General features: G+C 41.4%; 1 protein-coding gene across 5 annotated transcripts in view; it reads left to right on the top strand.

Annotated features, from left to right (window-relative positions):
* The window catches only part of Csrnp3 (cysteine and serine rich nuclear protein 3), a 176201-nt gene that overhangs the window by 149329 nt on the left and 9489 nt on the right, over positions 1–17383 (top strand). For all 5 annotated transcript variants that reach the window (XM_032903411.1, XM_032903410.1, XM_032903412.1 and 2 more), the window contains one exon: positions 9798–10057. In XM_032903411.1, the coding sequence (XP_032759302.1) occupies positions 9798–10057 (260 nt within the window). The remainder of the gene's footprint in view (positions 1–9797; positions 10058–17383) is intronic.

A 17383-nucleotide genomic window follows, 5' to 3' on the forward strand; every position in this document is an offset into this window, starting at 1 on the left:
TGTGTCTCATGATTCACAGTTTGAGAGTGCAGTCCATCACGGAGGCTGAGGAGCGGTGGCAGGTGACCCCAAGGTGGCAGGGCTGTAAAGCTGAGTCCCCTCGGTCCCTCACATATTGGTGGAATGCTAAGCAGAGGAAAAAAAGCCTGGGGCCCAGGTATCAAATTCAAAGCCTACCCCCTAGTTCCTGACAGCCTCCAACATGGTGTCACCTCCTACATGTTCTGGGATACTTCATTGGAAGCAGCACTTCCTCCTGGAAATGGGTGTTCAAATATCTGGGGCATCTCCTATTTACCCCATGGCACCAGAAAAATGGCATCACTTTAGACATTAGGCTTTCAACAAGTAAACATCCAACTCTAATAGATACCGGGGATTGTGAACCACACGCTCAGTAGCACGTACACTCATGCGCATGAACACATGGGTACACACGCATGCAGTACACATACTTATTTACTTATAGAAAATTCATAGCTCAAAGTTATTATTTTGGATGTTTGAAGCCCTCCCAGACCCCTCACTGCCGACTAAGAGACAGAAGGTAGCCCAGCCGCCCCAGCTGTTCCCCCAGCTGCCCTGTACTCTGGGTTTTAACCTTGTAGCTTCTCATCTCCTTTCAAATTTTTCTGACATATGCAGCCAGTAAAGTATGACTGATTAGTGTCCTTCTATTATGCTTTTTAAGAATTATTTACATTTTAATTTGGAATACATGTAAGAAGGACTTTTTTTCTCGGTCTGATGAGGGTTTTTTGTTTTTGTTTTTGTTTTTTTGAATCCTGTTTTCATACTTTATCATTCCTGACAGAGTTCAAAGCTCAAGGGCCCGGTCTTTGACTCAGTCTAGCTCTGCAGAATAAATTCCAAGTGATCTCAGAAAAGTTGTGTTTTTTTTTTTTTTTTGTTTTTTTGGGTTTTTTTCCATTTATCGTTGGGGAGCTTTGTTCTTCTGTGTTTCTTTGTTTTTGCGCACTATTCGGACCTGGATTATTATGATGTATTGGGTTTGACAGGGCTATAATGTTGGAACAGATGAAATACTGCTCAGGAAGTCATTGAGCAGGTGGAAAATGCTGTTTAATCCTTCTAACCGGAGCAGCTCATGGTGGTATTGAAAAAAATGTAAAACACAGTAAACCAGGTTAGGGGAGCTGAAGAATAGCAAATGTCTCCTCTGTTCATTGTGAGAATGCCCCACGCAGCTTCATTTTACACTGAGCCAGCCCATGCCCCCCAAATATTTCTCCAGTGGCTGTAATGAATTGCGTTGCCCCTTGGTTGTACGAGCGCCCATGTTCCGCTGAGGAGACATATGGTTTCCATTTATTTTAATGTGTCTTTGACATCAGGAGAATTGCTGAGACAGCAGAGGAAAGTGCTTACACGTTGGACTGCAGCCAGAGCTACGGTTATTTACGTGTAGTAAGGACTACCTTTTCCCAGGAAGAAACGATGTGGTCTCGAGGTTATGCGTGTCGAGGTTCTAATGAAGCTAGAGCCACGGGCTTATCTGTTTTGACAATAGCTGTTCCTTTAGTGGCAGTGAAGTGTGTTTCTTGAGCACAAAGTTGCAGTGTTTAATTGCACATGTGAGAGATTAAGGAACCCAGCCCGGGGAAGAGCTAGGACTTATTTTCTCACTGATAATAAAGGAAGAGCATCACTGAGACACTACTGTGCAGATGTAGTATTTTCCATCTGCGATCCAGGCTTCTCACAAAAGCAATTATTTCTCATATTAATATGCCTATTAATACAATTCATATAATATATCATTGCAACTACTAGAATTTGGATTGCCCTGACTGTATCACTGGACCTTTTTATTATTTTGCCGATGTTAGGAGAGGAAAATATTTTCGCATTTTTATTTTTATTCTATTTTATTTTGGTGCCGTGTGCTTACAGTGAGGAAGCATCCTTTAAGAATAGAAGACAAAGTCTTCAGTAACATTTGTTCCGTGCGTAATTGTTAACGTTACTCCGAGAAGATATAACTATTCCCTAGAAATGTGTTATAGTTTGTCAGTGAATAAAGATAGTGGGGGGGAAAAAGCTAAGAGCATTGTAAAGATTCTATAAAATGGTTCTCCATGGAGATAAGGTCATGTGGCTAGTTGAATAAATGAAGCAGAAAAAACAAATTTCCAACCTCTGTTCATGCTTTGGGCGTTGCCGAGCAGAACAGCATACCTAAATTCGCTAGTTACTTTAATAGATTGCGCTTCAAATATTTTTGCTTGCGTGTTTTAATGCAATGTCCTGAGGCGATTTAGAATTTAAAGGTGAAAGTGAAGCAGGAGAGATTGTAGGTCCGGTGTGGAAGTGGTGAGCTGAAACTCATGGCGCATGGAACTCGAGACAGAGGGTGACTTGGTGAAAGAGGAAGGGCATGTGACAGAACAGGAGGTGTGACAGACACCTCTGTTAGTGGTACTGTAAACCTGTTTTACTTTCATAATTTTGGTCTCCGGTACCCAGTGACATTTTAATGGTAGAGCATCTAGCAGTCACATTACACCCTCAAGGGAGATTGAATCCATGTAAAGGGGCCTGTCCAAGCCCAGCTAATTATATATGAAGATGAGAGATTAATTTCAACTTTATAGCCTTAAAGTGCATATTTTGGGTTTCTTTTTCCTACCAAGGATGATCAAAACAGAACCCACTTTTGCAGTCATTCACAAGGCTCACGAAAGGAAGTGCTATCTTCAATAAAAGAAGAAAAATAGCTACGTAGATGTCACCGCGTCTTGCGGGTTAATCATTTTAATTATGCGTGCCGTGGAGGCTGAAAGGTCAACTTGACACTGACTGTCACCTGCAGTGTTTGGAGTTTACAGCAGAATCTGGAGCAGAAAGCTGTGTTTTGTACCAAGCCGAGAATATCAATAGACAACCGCTCTGTTGCACTAACAGGATACAAAGGGAAATGCAGTTTGCAGAGTTCTCAACACCCTGGGCTGTGCCTGTCAGGAGAGACAGAGGAGAGCCGGTCCCTCAATGCAGATCTCCTGCCAGCTCCCGCGGATGGAGCTGACAGATTGAATGGATGAGAACGTGACACGCATGTTCATGATCTTAAACAAAGCTTTTGTCAGGCAGCCTCAAGGGCCAGCTTTCCATATCATCTCCGTTTCTGCCACTCTGTTGGGTTTTTTTTGCATGTATAGGCAGCATCTTTGGCTGCCTTAAAGGGCCCTTGTCTTTTTCACATGGTCTTCTGTGAGAGGGGCGTTTATACACTTTATGATAACCAGTCAAAAGAGTCTTGTTGTAAATGATTTAACTTAGAAGCTACAGTTCAGCAACTTCTTACGCTTGCAAAGTCTCAAGGGTCACACAATGGTGACTATTTTTAACTTAGTATTTAAAATGAGTGAGAGGCAAATCTACTTTATAGCCGAGAGTAATACCCAGACCCATGTATGAATTATAGAGCTTGTCCTCTGGTTAACTGCCATTGGCATGCTAACTGCTTTTTGGGGGGAGTGATTTTATATTTTAGGGTAGTCTAATCTGCTTGCTCACTTTCTAGTACATAGTGGGTAGGGTGTCTTGAGATGCGGAAGAATGGCACTTAGGGGTTTAGAAAGAGAGATGCAGACTGAGGATATAGTTAACTAGTAAAGCACTTGTCTAGCATGTGTGAGGCCCTACGTTCAATCCCCAGTACAGCAGAGAGAGGAGAGAGGAGGGAAAGACACACACACACACACACACACACACACACACACACAGACACACAGACAGAGAGAGAGAGAGAGAGGGGAGAGAGAGAAAGAGAGAGAGAGAGAGAGAGAGAGAGAGAGAGAGAGAGAGAGAACTGTCATTCCCACTGCAGAGAAACCATATTGGTGAGGAACCAACTTGCATTTAAGATCACTTTGAAGATGACTTTTATAATAACAAGAGCAGTGCTTTAAGAAGCAAGGCCATCCCTTGCTTTACCGATTGTGACACTTTTCACTGATTTGGCCCCAGGTAGGTAAAAGGTCAATTTACCTGAAGTACTTAGAGTAATTGGAGTTTGGTTCGTAAGGAGAGTGTTCCCAGTTGCTTCCGTGTTGCCTCTCTTGCAGCCAAGCTTCGTGATGCATCCTCGGCAATACCAACCCTCTGACATTTCTCTCACGTAAAGGAACTGCCCTAAATACTTGAGCTAAGTAAATCTGAAAATGTGACTGGGGCCTGTCTATTAGGAAAACTTCAAGAGTGATTCAGCAGACTAAAAGGCGCATATAAAGCAAGGCAACATTGCCTTTGACTCCAGTTGGAAATAACTCTCGGGAATTACTCTTTGGTAGCAGACTAATTCCCATCCCTCACTTGTGGTTAACGTGGAAGCCGTGTGGGTGATATCCTGCCCAGGAGCAGCCCCGCCCTGACAATCATACCAGGTCGGAGAGAGAGAATATATGATTATCAGAAGTCTGCAGGCGATATTTATAAAGACCAACTTACTCCATTCTCTAGTCCTTTAGTTTCTACATAAAATGGTTTCTGGTGAAATTGGATCCTCTGTAAACTAACCTTCCCAGTTTGGCAATTGTGTCTCACCTTCAGATGGTAAGAACCAATTTCCACACCAATCTCATCTGTGTGATTTTAAAAACACATACACTTTTATTGCCTGGATTTTTCTAACAAGAAAAAAACAAAACCAAAAAACAAGATGACTTTAGCGTTTCATGTTGCTTCTACCGGATTTGCCTAAATTCTAAATGTGTGCACTTAACAGTTCATTGGCAATTTCCTTATGTGTGTCAAGCATAGGAGATAAAACTGAATCGTTGACTTTGTACCTAAAAGATATAATTGAATTTTCCTTTGTTTAACATAAGACTGAACCGTGAGCTTTTAACTTAAATGTTATCAAATTTGGTATCAAAATACACAGTTGCTTCCTGTTCCCACCACCAGCAAGACTTTTTTTTTTTTTTTTTTTTTTTTTTTTGATGGTTGTTGCCATCAGAAGGAAGAAGAGAATCTGATGGTAGTGGCGACCTTGCCGTGGGAGCATTTGTTCTGCCCAGCTCTCTCTGTAGTGGACTCCGGAGTCCAGATCCTCATCTGGGCCACTGTATGCTCTGTGTGTGCAAAGATAACAAAACAAAAATACACGTGCTAAGTGAATGGCGGACTATAAATCAAAATTAATCAGTATAAAGTAAAAGGGACAAGTCAGGTAGAAACTCATGTAGTCTTGAGGAGGTATTCCAGCCTATGAGGGCAGGTAGGTTTGATTTTTTTTTTTTTAAACAATGTTTTGATTAATTTTTTGAGAATTTCGTACAATGATCCTACTCATTTTTCCTCCCTGACTCCTTACAAATCCTCCCCTAACTCCCTACCTGCCCACCTTTGTGTACTCCTTCTCACACTGCTCAGGAAGAAGGGCAGAATCTATTGAAATTTCTTGGAGCCTAATATGATTCAACTTTCACCGATTGATTTACTAACTGTCATTGACTTGATCATCTTCTGATGGTGTGTGTGTTCTAGGTAGTATAGCTGTAGACATAATCATTTTCTTTCTTTCTTTCACTCCTTCCCCCCTCCTTTCACCCTTCCCTTCCTCCTTCCTTCCTTTCCTCTTTCTCTCTTTCTTCCTTTCTTCCTTTTTTTCCCTGCATCCCTCCTTCAATTCCTCCCTTCCTCCTTCCCTCCCTCCCTCTTTCTCTCTCTCTCTTTCCTTCCTTCCTTGCTTTGGCAGGATCTCAGTCCGGCCTGGAGCTCACTATGTAAACAGGGTAGTCTTTCACTTCAGTCACCCTCCTGAGTGCTAGGATGACAGGCATATGCCACAATGCCTAGTTTTTGTTTGTTTGATTGGTTCTTTGTTTGTTTGTTTGTTTTAAGCTCATGTTTTATATGTGATCATAAAAATGCAGACTATTTGCCTAACCAGGGCAACCGCTTCCTTTAAAACATAGTCAATTGTGGTCTAATTGTTAGGTTTGGGTTTACATTTTCAATTCTTCCTTTATATAGCATGATGTAAATTCTGTTGCTTATTAATGTCCTTCCCTTGGTGATGTGAGTTCATCCCTTTTCCAACTTTTGGGGTTTCGTTGTTTTCATTTTGAGAGAGTGTCTCACCCCAGCATACAGGCTTCTGAGTTCCCCCTCCCTAAGAGCTGTCTTCTGGGAGGTAAGTGCAGCATCGCTGTGCTTAGATGCTTTTGTGTCAGGGGAGTAATTGTGGTTGAATAAAAGGCAATAAGCTGAAAGATGTTTCAAATTAGTATGGAATATGAAAACTACCTTTTTTGAAAGTATTAAAAGCCGAGTTCTCTACTCTTTCTTGCCCTTGACCTTTCTGCAGTAAAGCTGACTTGAACTCCACAGACATACAAAGTGGAGTTCATTCATTCTGTAACAGGCACAAATGACCAGATATCAGGGATGTTTAGATTCCCTAAGGCAAATGCGCTAAGTGAATCTAACCATTTTTCCAGATGTAAATAACACAAATTCCTTCCCTCTCTCTTCCTCCCCTCTCCCCCTCCCTCTCCCTTTCCCTCTTCCTCTTCCTCTCCCTCTCCCTTTTCCCTCTTCCTCTCCCTCTCCTCTCCCCTCCCTTTCCCTCTTCTCTCTCTCTTCCTCTCCCTCTCCCTCTCCCTCTCCCTCTCCCTCTTCCTCTCCCTCTCCCTCTCCCTCTCCCTCTCCCTCTCCCTCTTCCTCTCCCTCTCCCTCCCCTCCTCCCCTACCCACTCTCTCTCTCTTAATGACTCCTTGTAGTGAAGTTAGTCATAGTGAAGCCTGGAGACCCATGATGCCTCCTAACTCCATACCAGAGTTAATCTGATTTAATCATCAGAACAGGGTCCTTGATGTCTTCTAAAGTTCTAGAAACCCACAGAAATAGCCATTACACTGGTTTCAGAGTATTTCAATGTGTTGATGTCATCTGCTTTTAGAGCATTGTCTTTATTGTGCTGCTTATAATATTAAAGTCATCGTCAGCACATGCGTGCGTTGCAATCCCTAGCACACAGTAGGAAGCCATATTCATGATGCACTTTTACAGTTTCAGCCCTACCCAGGACACAGCTGAAAAGGGTCTGCTCTCTCCCACGCTTGTCAGCCTCAAAACTTCTCAAAACAGGGTAGTTAAATTAGCTTTGGGAAAGAAGTAACATATTAGGTACATCCAAATGGATAAAAATTTCTTAGAATTAAACGCATTGTTAAAAATAATTTGTCTAGAGAGCCACTGATTTTCTAAAAATATAAGCCACAAATTGTCAGAGGTGTTTATGATAACAACCCTAAGTGACTATATTAAACACTTTCTCCCTGGTCCCTACAGTTATGGCTCTGAACGATAATGTCTTAAGGGCATTGTTTTAGTGATAACGAGAACAGAAAGGTGGAAGGTTCCCCACTAAGCTCCAGAGGGTCCTGCCTCACCTGCCAATCAATCAATGACCGATGAGGGCTTCCCGTCTGTTGGAGAAGTTTTATTTTTCGAGGTGTCTCTTATATCTTGACACAGTCTTCTCAGGTATGAGACGATTTAAGCTCACAGGTATGAAACATCTTTAAATCAAAGTTAAAAACTGTGTCTGATGTTGGGGATGAAGGATGCTTGCAGTAAGTCATTTGTAAGGAGATGGGAATGAGTGTTTACATAATATACATGTGTGAGAGCAGTTTACCATCTGCAAATCTCTTCTGAGGAGCTAAAATAACAGAGAAGATGGGAAGGGACTCAGAGGGTAAAGGATCTTGCTACCAGGCCTGACAAGAGGGTTTCCTAACCAGCCTCCCTCAACATTAGTGAAAGGCATTTATTTTTTTAAAGAAAAGAAGGTAGGTAGAAAAGTTGAATTTTCACAGTAATGTCATTCTTTTGCTGGAGTCTTTTCATTCTGAATTCCAGGCAGAAGAGCATCGTGGTCCAGGTTTTTTCACAGGTGCATCCTATCTAGAAAGTGCTGGCACATAGTAGGCCCTCTATTGGTGTTCATTATATAAATAAACCTAGGGAACAAGATCATCCTAACAGCCTTCCTGTAAGTGTGCACTGGTGTTATCTTGCTGTCAGGGGCCTTCTCCTTCACTGTATTATTTATGGGCATGCATACTTCCCTGAAGCTTCCATAAAAACTCACCGTGAGCAGAGTGCCTGAGATCCACACCAGGCTCCTTTCTTATAATTCTGGAGGCCTAGATGTTGCCTGGGTCATGATTCTTCTGGTGGCATCCTGGGCTGTTTGAACTCAGTGTCCCTGTCCACCTTCCTACGGCACTCCTCCCTGTGTATCTCCACATTCTCTCCCTTCTAAGTCTCGGTCCAGATCTTACCTTTTTGCAAGGCCACCTATCCTATTGGATTAAGGTGACTAACGGTTTCTTTTTAATCTGACTCTATCTGTGAGAATCCTAGTCCAAACAAATTACACTCCAGAGAACTTCAGCCCATCTGAGAGTGCGAAGGACATAGGCTTTAGACCTGTAACAGAATAAATGCTTTTCTTTCTTGAGTGACATCTTTCTTTTGCCAGTTCACAAGACATTTTATCACAGGCTGTAAAATTTGGACATTTTAAGGTTTAAGTTTACTTTGGACACCAATTATAGTAAACAAAATCACTTGGACTCCCTAGGTCTGGACTGTTCTACCATAAAAAAAAGGGGGGACTCAACCAAATCGCCCATCCTGGTGCCCGGCTTCAGGAGGTCGTGTTGATAACACATCCAACTCTCTTTTGCTCACTCTTAGATGTACGCAATCCCTCCTCCATGCCCATCCCACTCTTCCATCCCCACAGCTAATGATAATGGTTCTATCACCAACACATGAAGCACTCATTAACTTGATTTGGCAATTCCATGGTGTAAAATCACTATTGTATAAAAAGAATACAAGTTTATTAATTAAAAAATAAGATCAAGAGGAAGCAGTCCTGAAATATTCTATGGCATTTTTGTTATCTTAATACTTGTATTATAATACCACTGTCTATAGTTATTTAAAGGGAAAGAGGTACTGTTTTACCTAATGAGAGCTATGTTAGATTTAAGTTGTTTTCATAGTGCTGATAAGCTGTTTCTCATGGATGGATTTTTTTTATTATTTTTGATTATTTTACCTTTTCAGAAGTGTGAACAATGCATTTCTATTGACATGCAACAATTGTTCCTATCCACAGAGCAAGCCAACTCTTTTAATGTGTATATTAATATAATGCACAATTATTGGTTGACTACAATTAATATTTTCAAAAACGTTTGTCATTTCTTTGTCTTGGAACCCTTCAGTGCCTCTCTTCTTATTCTTTATAAAATATTAAAGAAGTTTTTATGCCCTATACCCACTGTTCTGTGCTGGAGAATACCAGGACTTATTCCTTCAATTTATTTTGCTAGTTTTTAAAAAAGTATATTCATCAAAAGGATACCCATGATATGGAGGGCTCCATGTTGTGACTTTTCTGATGATAGTATAATGCCGTCTGTATGAAATCCGGAAAACCAAAGCTCAAGGCATTCAAGGAAATGAGTAAAATTCTGCTGCTAATTCCAAAAATAATTGGCAACTCTCCAGAAGTTTCCTTCGAGAGCAATTACAAAAACATTTAAAATACACTCTACTATGCCTAGAAAAAAATATAAGAAAGGAAATTAAAAGGCCTCTTTGCCAATTCTGAGATTCAGTATTTTCCAAGCCTGCAAGGCTCCAAACATTTGGGTCCTCAATAGACTCAGAATTCAGGGCACTCTTGGCCTCGTCTGGGAGCTGCTGCCCTGGGCTTCGCTGACCACCTTCTTTTCTCTTTCAGCTTCCTCCATCCTCAAAAGGGAGAAACGGCTGAGGACGAAGAATGTGCACTTCAGTTGTGTCACCGTGTACTACTTCACCAGGAGGCAGGGCTTCACCAGTGTGCCCAGCCAGGGTGGCAGCACTCTGGGGATGTCCAGCCGTCACAACAGCGTGCGCCAGTACACCCTGGGAGAGTTTGCAAGAGAGCAGGAGCGGCTGCACCGGGAGATGCTGAGAGAACACCTCAGGGAGGAGAAGCTCAACTCTCTAAAACTAAAGGTGAAACGTTTGCTCGCTTTTCGCAAAAATCTCCTATTCTTAGAGCGTCTGAGCCAACCACGTTTCTCCATGGGTCTGACTCTATTTTCCATGACAGACAAGCTGCCCATGGATTACTTTTCTTGTCTTTCTGTTCCTTTCTTCTTTTTACAAAGCTGTACTCTTTCCATGAGACACTTACCTGACATGATTTATTCATCCATTCCAAAAATGCTTACGTTTGGAGATTGCTACATCGTGCACCACCTGTATGAGTGTGCTTGAACTGGAGCTAGCAGGAAGCTAGAAATAAATGTGCTTCCCTGTCTGTGAGAGGCCACATGTTAGTAGGAGCGGAGGATATCAATCAAGCAGTCAAAGGAAATTGAAGCAGAATTTCATTTGGGGCTATGAAGGAAAGTTGTAAGGTGTTATAAAAGTCTTTGATGGGAAACAGATGTGGTCAGGAAGTCGAGAAATACTCCTGGAAGGAGGGAGAGGAAGATCTGACTAGGCACAGAGGGTGTCCAGGGATGTTTGCTGGGCCTGAGGTAGGTGAGTTACATAGACTATGGAACCACGGCAAAGTGTTCCCTCTTTGTCCTCAGGAAGTTACCAGAAGTCTTAAGCACAGGTTGGAGTTGCGGTGCCTTATGACAGTCATGTAATCGTGTGAGAATAGTATGAGAGTGAAGAAGGCTACGTTAAAAGAGCAGAGGAGTACAGTCAGACCTGTCGGTGAAGCAGCTGTTAGAGCTAGCCAGGAGAGAGGTGAAGGAAGGGGAGGTTGGACTGAACAGAACAGAGAGAAAGAGACATTTGAGACAGGGACTTAGGAGCTCAGATAGGCAGGCCTGAGGGATGAGCTGGATTTACAGAGCCAGAGGGACAGTTGGAAACAGGAAGCTGGCTTGCGGATGAATGGCCGTAGGTGACACACCATTGAGTGCTCTCTATGATGTAGAAAGACACAAAAGTATAGGAAAAGGCTGTAGATAGATGGTGAGGTCTTCTGAGACATGAGGTTGGAATACCTTTGTGTTGTCAAGAAGTGTGGGGACAGGGGTTGGGGATTTAGCTCAGTGGTAGAGCGCTTGCTAGGCCCTGGGTTCAGTCCCCAGCTCCGGAAAAAAAAAGTGTGGGGACAGTATCTAAGTTGGAGAAAACAAAATCCAGAAAATGCCTTTGGCGGACTAGAAGCATGGATTTGTCCCCTATTAATGTGTAAGAACACCCTCCCATTGATACCTAATGACCAAGAGAACATTTTGGGAATAGTCTCGACATACCCAACCATTACGGTCCATAAGAATCTGTCACATACCCTTACCATCAATTAATGAAAGCAGAGGTGTGGCGTATGCTTCTGCTTTTTTATATTTTACTGTTTGTATATATGCCTGTCCTCCATTGTGTGAAAAGACAGTGAGTGAAATTGAGCTACACACACCCCAGTTTGAGGAGGTCGCATTTCCTTTCCCAGTATGTTTGTCAAGTATCATTTTAAGTTCCTTACCATGGCTGTTTTTGTTTTTCTGATTTCCGAGTGCTTATTTTTAGCAATGACTCTTAAGTTTGCTTTTCAACTCCACCTTTCCCTGCAAACTCACTCCATTGCCCCCGCCAAAAATGACGTCGTTCTCCAAGTTCAAATAATCCTGAATCAATGGTAGTGGCTGCCAATCAGATTTCTTATTTGCTAAGCCTTTTGTACATGCGATTGAATTTAATCCTCGCAAAGAGCCAATGGAATAAAATCACAGGAACATAGCTGAGATCAAAGGATCACATAGGCAGAAAAGAACTACCTTATCGCCTAGAAAACTGGTTGTCATGATTTTGGTCCTTCTTATTAAATTAATTGATTACCCCATATAGGAACTAGGAAGCACACTCTATCCTCTTCCAGGGTCTGGCGTGTGCAGTGGATTCTAACAACAGAGACTGTAAAGGCATCTGAGAAGTAAAGCTTCCAATGGTGACTGTATGTGTGACTCTGAAGGAATTGCAGCGGCCCTGGCACATGAGGAAGTAAGCCACTTCCGCTGCAGTCCTTCCTCCTCTTCTCAGGCTCTTTTCTAACAAGCAGAACAGGAAAGGAAGAAATAGCAGGAGGACTGCTGGTGACTCATTAGTAAAATTCTGCTTAGGGATAGGTAAGGACAAGAGGTCATCTCAGCAGGGGACACCCAGGCAGGTGCCATTCCTACGGTTTCTTTTTTATGTGGAAGCACCCAGTTCTGATTTGAAAGCATGCAACGTTCCCTTTGGTGAGGTCCTAAACAGAAAGTATTTGGTTACCATCCCTTCTTCCAAATGGCCAGGAAGCTAACAGCAAGGGACTCTGCAGTGATCTGCGCTTACCCTCTCCTAACTCCGTACACATGTACTCAGAAACACATGTTCCCTGAAGCTAACACCTCACAGCCGTGAAGACCGGCGTTCTGAAATATGAGGAAGACAGCCTGTATGTTTTCACGGCAGTTACTCTAGCATTGATTTTCATGATTTACAGGAAAACTATCATGAATTATACTTGTCTAAGGTTCAAATGATCCCAAATTTACTAGCACAAAATGATAGCTGTGCCCCAAATTTCACCAATACTAGGAATTTCTCTTGTAGCACATTTGTTTCCACGTGTGACTTGCTCTGTGAAGGGAATGTCACAAAGTTGATTCCATGGTTTTGGATGGGAGCAACAGAAAACCCTTGGTACAGAGGGGCCATCCAAAGAGGGAATGGATTGAGGAGGATAAGGTTGGTGACACGCCCAGTGCTGTATTCTAGGCACTCAAGCAGAAGCAGAAAGTTACCTCAAAATGGGGTAGGGCTGTTAATAAAACCTGTTGAGACACAGGTGGGAAAGGGAGAGGAAGAGAGAGAGAGAAATGGGTTTTTCCTGAGACGGTTTTCTGGGAGTGTCAGTAAACTCCTTGTGAAGTAATACAGAGCAGCCTGTGTGACACATTGGCTGTTCCCCAAGCCCTCATCATGAAGGCCCAGTAACTCACTGGACTTTCACTTTACCTATTTGAAAAGACAATGGCTTTATACAGCAACTATAAAGTCTTCACACACAATGCCTCTGAATTTCCTGGAGAATCTGCTGGGTTCCAATCAGAGGAACTATTTATACACGCTTCTAGAAGTTTCCTTGTAATGAACGTTTTGGAACTAAATCAAGAATCGAAGTATGGTTTTTTTGACCATAAAGTGCTTCTAATTTGCTAATTCAATTCCTGAGGTGTGTGTTATACAGATATTAAGGAATCGTATAGATTCAGACACTTAGGTTTCTAGAACAAATCCAATTTTATTGGAGGGTTTCAAGTGTATCGTGTTTGTTGGCACTGTGGTTGTTTCACACATTGACTATAAATAAGTAATGGAGAAAAACTAATTGAATAAAACGCATGTTCCTAGAAGAAATAAGTAGCTTTAGGCTTCTAAATTACAGAGTGCAGTTCCGTTTTTCCTGTCAAGCCCATTTGGATGTCACACACTTCATGGTAATCAATGTAGTCATCGTAATACTATCCTCCTTTGCAAATTAAATGCCCAGATTTAATAATCTGCACCACACTCTTGAACAATTACACTACACATGATTCCATCTCTCTTGTCTCTGGGGAATGCATCCAGCAGCTGTTTGCAGGTTCCATAGAGGGTTGGTGTCCTAGTCGCCTCCGGTTTCACCCTAGAGGACTCTACTGCACTGCTCAGAGAAATTCAATGTGGCCTCTGCAGATGTGACTTGCCTCTCCTTGCCAGTGCATCCACAATCCAAATCACCCTTTGCTTCCTGGGATTGAGGCTCAGTTCTTCACTTCTGGTTACTCTCTCTAGCTGCTCTGTGGGATTATAGTCTCGTCTGGGTTTCTCCATTGGGTGTTCATGCGTGGTACTTGGTTACTGGCTCCTCGGTGCAAAGTTAAAGCACAGAATGGCCAGCTTTTAATAGTGGGCCCTCTAAAAGTAATGTATCTAGATCATTTTCACTCAAAATCTCAGACTTATGAGGGCTGTAGTTATTTAACGATTACCCATGCCTTATTCCAGTTCTCAACTCCACCTCCAGCCCAGCTTGCCGCATCTCTTCAAAAGTCTTGGGTTGATTGTTCAGATAAAGAAAAAACTCAGATGTCCCTGGGAAGGCATGGGATTAGGCACTTGGGAGAGAAGGATGAATTATCTCCGAAACCCACAGTTTCAACATTTTTAGATGTGGTTTTAATTTAATTCCTTATGTTGCAATTCGTTTTTAGATCTGTCTTGTCTTGTTTGTCATGGCATTGCTTAGAGCTAATTACTGTTCAGAACTTCTGTGGTAGACTCTGTAGAGAAGGCTCCAGAACATACTAAGTAGCAAAGCTTCTAAAAATGTATCTTAAATAGAGGCAAGCTTCAGCACCAGTTGGAAAACTCCACTATGCCAAGTACCTGCTTGGTCCTATTCAGATATATACAACCAACTTTGACTAGTACAGAGAAAATATACCTAACCAAAATAATGGAGGCTGACATGGTGGGTCTCTACTCTATGTCTATATAATGTTCTTAAGAATGTGTTCTTTCATAATATTGCAATATTTTAGTTATTAGGGAGCAATTAAGCACATGTAATCAAACATTTACATTCTTCCTGTACAAGAAATATTACCTTTTTTAATTCAGGAGAAATTATGCATAAATTTTCCTAATTTAATGTGGGGTGCTGTTTAGCTGGAATGAATTGTGTTTTCTTTCTTCCCCATGGCCTCTTGAAATTAGCTAGCAAGGGAATATGTAAGGCGCAGACCTTGTCAAACAGGAGCGATCATGACTGTGTTTTCATTGTGTAGGTGGCTTAAGTAGCTCTTGGAATGCTATTGGCTGCATCCTGCTTACTATTTGCCACTGAAGAGGCAATTGTTGCTCTAAGCCATGAGAAGGTTGAATTTCTAGAAAAGATAAAGTTTATAGGTGGATATTAGCATTTTCTGTGACCTTTGTGGTCCTGAAGACTTCTTAATGATTCCAGATGCCTTACTCATTGAGCTAGAAGGCCACATTACGCTGCGTAAGTTCTGGCTGAAGTGACTAAAATGTTTTAATTTGCCATGTGGCGGTCATAGCTAGTAAACTGAAGAGATAGAATATAAAATTGACCAAGTATCAAAGTGTTATGAATGTTTTTCCTTCCATTTGCCAAAGACCTTGTAAACTAGTCATTCCATGCATGTCTTGTACCCAGTAGCCTGAAAATTACCCTTGTCTGGTTACCCAGAATGAACGACTTTGTTAAGATAGTGATTTTTTTTTTCAAACGGCTTTAACAAGAGAGCTCCATCTTCCACAGAGCAACCTGCTACCATATCTCTTACCTTTCACTCCAAATTGGCACTGTGGGATACAAAATATATTGATTATCAGAAGAACTCCAGGTGTTTAAAAGCAGTGTTGTAGACAGGCACATATCTGAACATCGTTTATGGTTTATAGGTATTTCTGTTCTGTACTGTTAAACATTCCCAGTTCTTCCCACTGAGTCTGCTGGAGCAGGGCTTTTGTTACCCTGGATTCCCCACCTCAGTGCAGTATTGTTCACTAGCACCCACCTCGTGCTACTTGATCTAACCCTACAGATGTACCAGTGTACAGATCTTCCCAGTGTGCAGAAATGTTATTACGTTGTCTGCTCTCAACTCATGTCTGCTCATTCTGTAGGTGCACATGAATAGTCCAATAGCCTTTGGGACCTTGACCAGTCTGTTCCTATTAAGTAAGTAGACCGAGGAAGGAAATAAAAGAAAAGCTAAGCAAGCAAGCAAGAACCTCAAGTTGTTTCAGCCAAATAGGCTTCGTGATATAAATAAAAAGATTAGTATCTCCAGGTGCAGGGCTCTCTTTAAGGCCAGATGTAAAGTTTGGTTTGGTTATGTTTTGACAAACAATCTTCTTGTCCTTATCCAGGGCTTCATTTTAAAACTGTATTTTACAAGGCAGGGCGAAGTTTGAGAAAGTCTGTCAAGGCTGTGATCCTTAGGAGGATGTGGGAGTGGCTCAGGTATCCCCTCGCCATGACCTCAACCAGGAATCCTTGCCAGTAAAGAGCCCCTGTCACTGATGCATAGAAATGTTGTAGTCTCCGTCCTAGACACACAGATACAGCAACCAAAGCCAGTCACTATTTTCAAAGCCATTTTCTTTATCCAACCACACTCGTTAACTAGACACTGTTGTTTTCATGTGAAGAATGTTTATGGAGTCTTCTTGGAGCTTCAAAATGAGTTCTTAGGCTTATACAAGGACAACAAATTCTCAAGACAACAGCGTTGGGCTTTCCAGCTTCTGCACCTCACTTTGAGCTTTTCTATACTGAGGTTCTGCATAGAGTTCACTTGAGCAATGGTTAGCTCTCTCTCATGAACCCTGTCAGTAGTTTAGTATGCACAGCTCTCTTTTATCCCCTTTATGGAGGCCATCTGTTTAAATCATTCTTCTTAGAATATTGTTTTCCAGAATTAGCATTTTTAAAAAACAATTCATTCCCATTTTGATCGTCATTTAATTTCTCTCCCCACGACTCCTCACAGATGTTAGAATGAGCAATCATAACTTATACTTTTTCATTATTGTGAAGCAGGAGTCTTCTGGGCCCGAGGATTCTCACGCGAAGCTGCTGCTTCCTCATCTCTGCTATCAATCCTTCCTGACTTGTCTGTTCTCCTATTTCTGACTGGAAGATCATTTTCTTCTCAGACACTATGAAATCAGAAAAGCAAATAAATAATTATGCTTTTATCTTGGTACCTTGCCTTGCCTTTACCCTTTACTTTCTTCTTCCCCTTACTTCTACAGAGTGTATATATATGTATATGCATATATAAATTATTATAAATAACTATCTTACATATTTTTATACAGTATATATAATTATATATTTATATGATATAAATAATAAAATATAAATATATTTATATCTAATATAAACATACAAGTATATTTGTATTTATATAATTATATTACATATTAATATAATATGTACAATATATTTTATATATTAATGTATTTACTACACCGTGTCATGTTTATTATATCCTTTTTCCCAGCAGACCTGCAGGTCCTTAGAAGGCAGACTACTCTCCATTCTAAAACCCCATACCTGCCGCAGGAACTAGTAGTATTGCACAGTGGTTAAGAGAATCTTTTCATTTACTAAAACCAATTTATTAGCCAATTATGTAAGACTTATCATTACCAAAGTGCTAGAAATAGAATAAAAAGCAAGACAAACAGAAGCTTTGCCCACAGTGTGTGCACAATACAATAGGAGAAATATATGTGAAATCAACCAGTAAAATT

The sequence above is a fragment of the Rattus rattus genome, chromosome 5 (genome assembly GCF_011064425.1).
Source record: "Rattus rattus isolate New Zealand chromosome 5, Rrattus_CSIRO_v1, whole genome shotgun sequence".
In the NCBI taxonomy this organism is placed as follows: domain Eukaryota; kingdom Metazoa; phylum Chordata; class Mammalia; order Rodentia; family Muridae; genus Rattus; species Rattus rattus.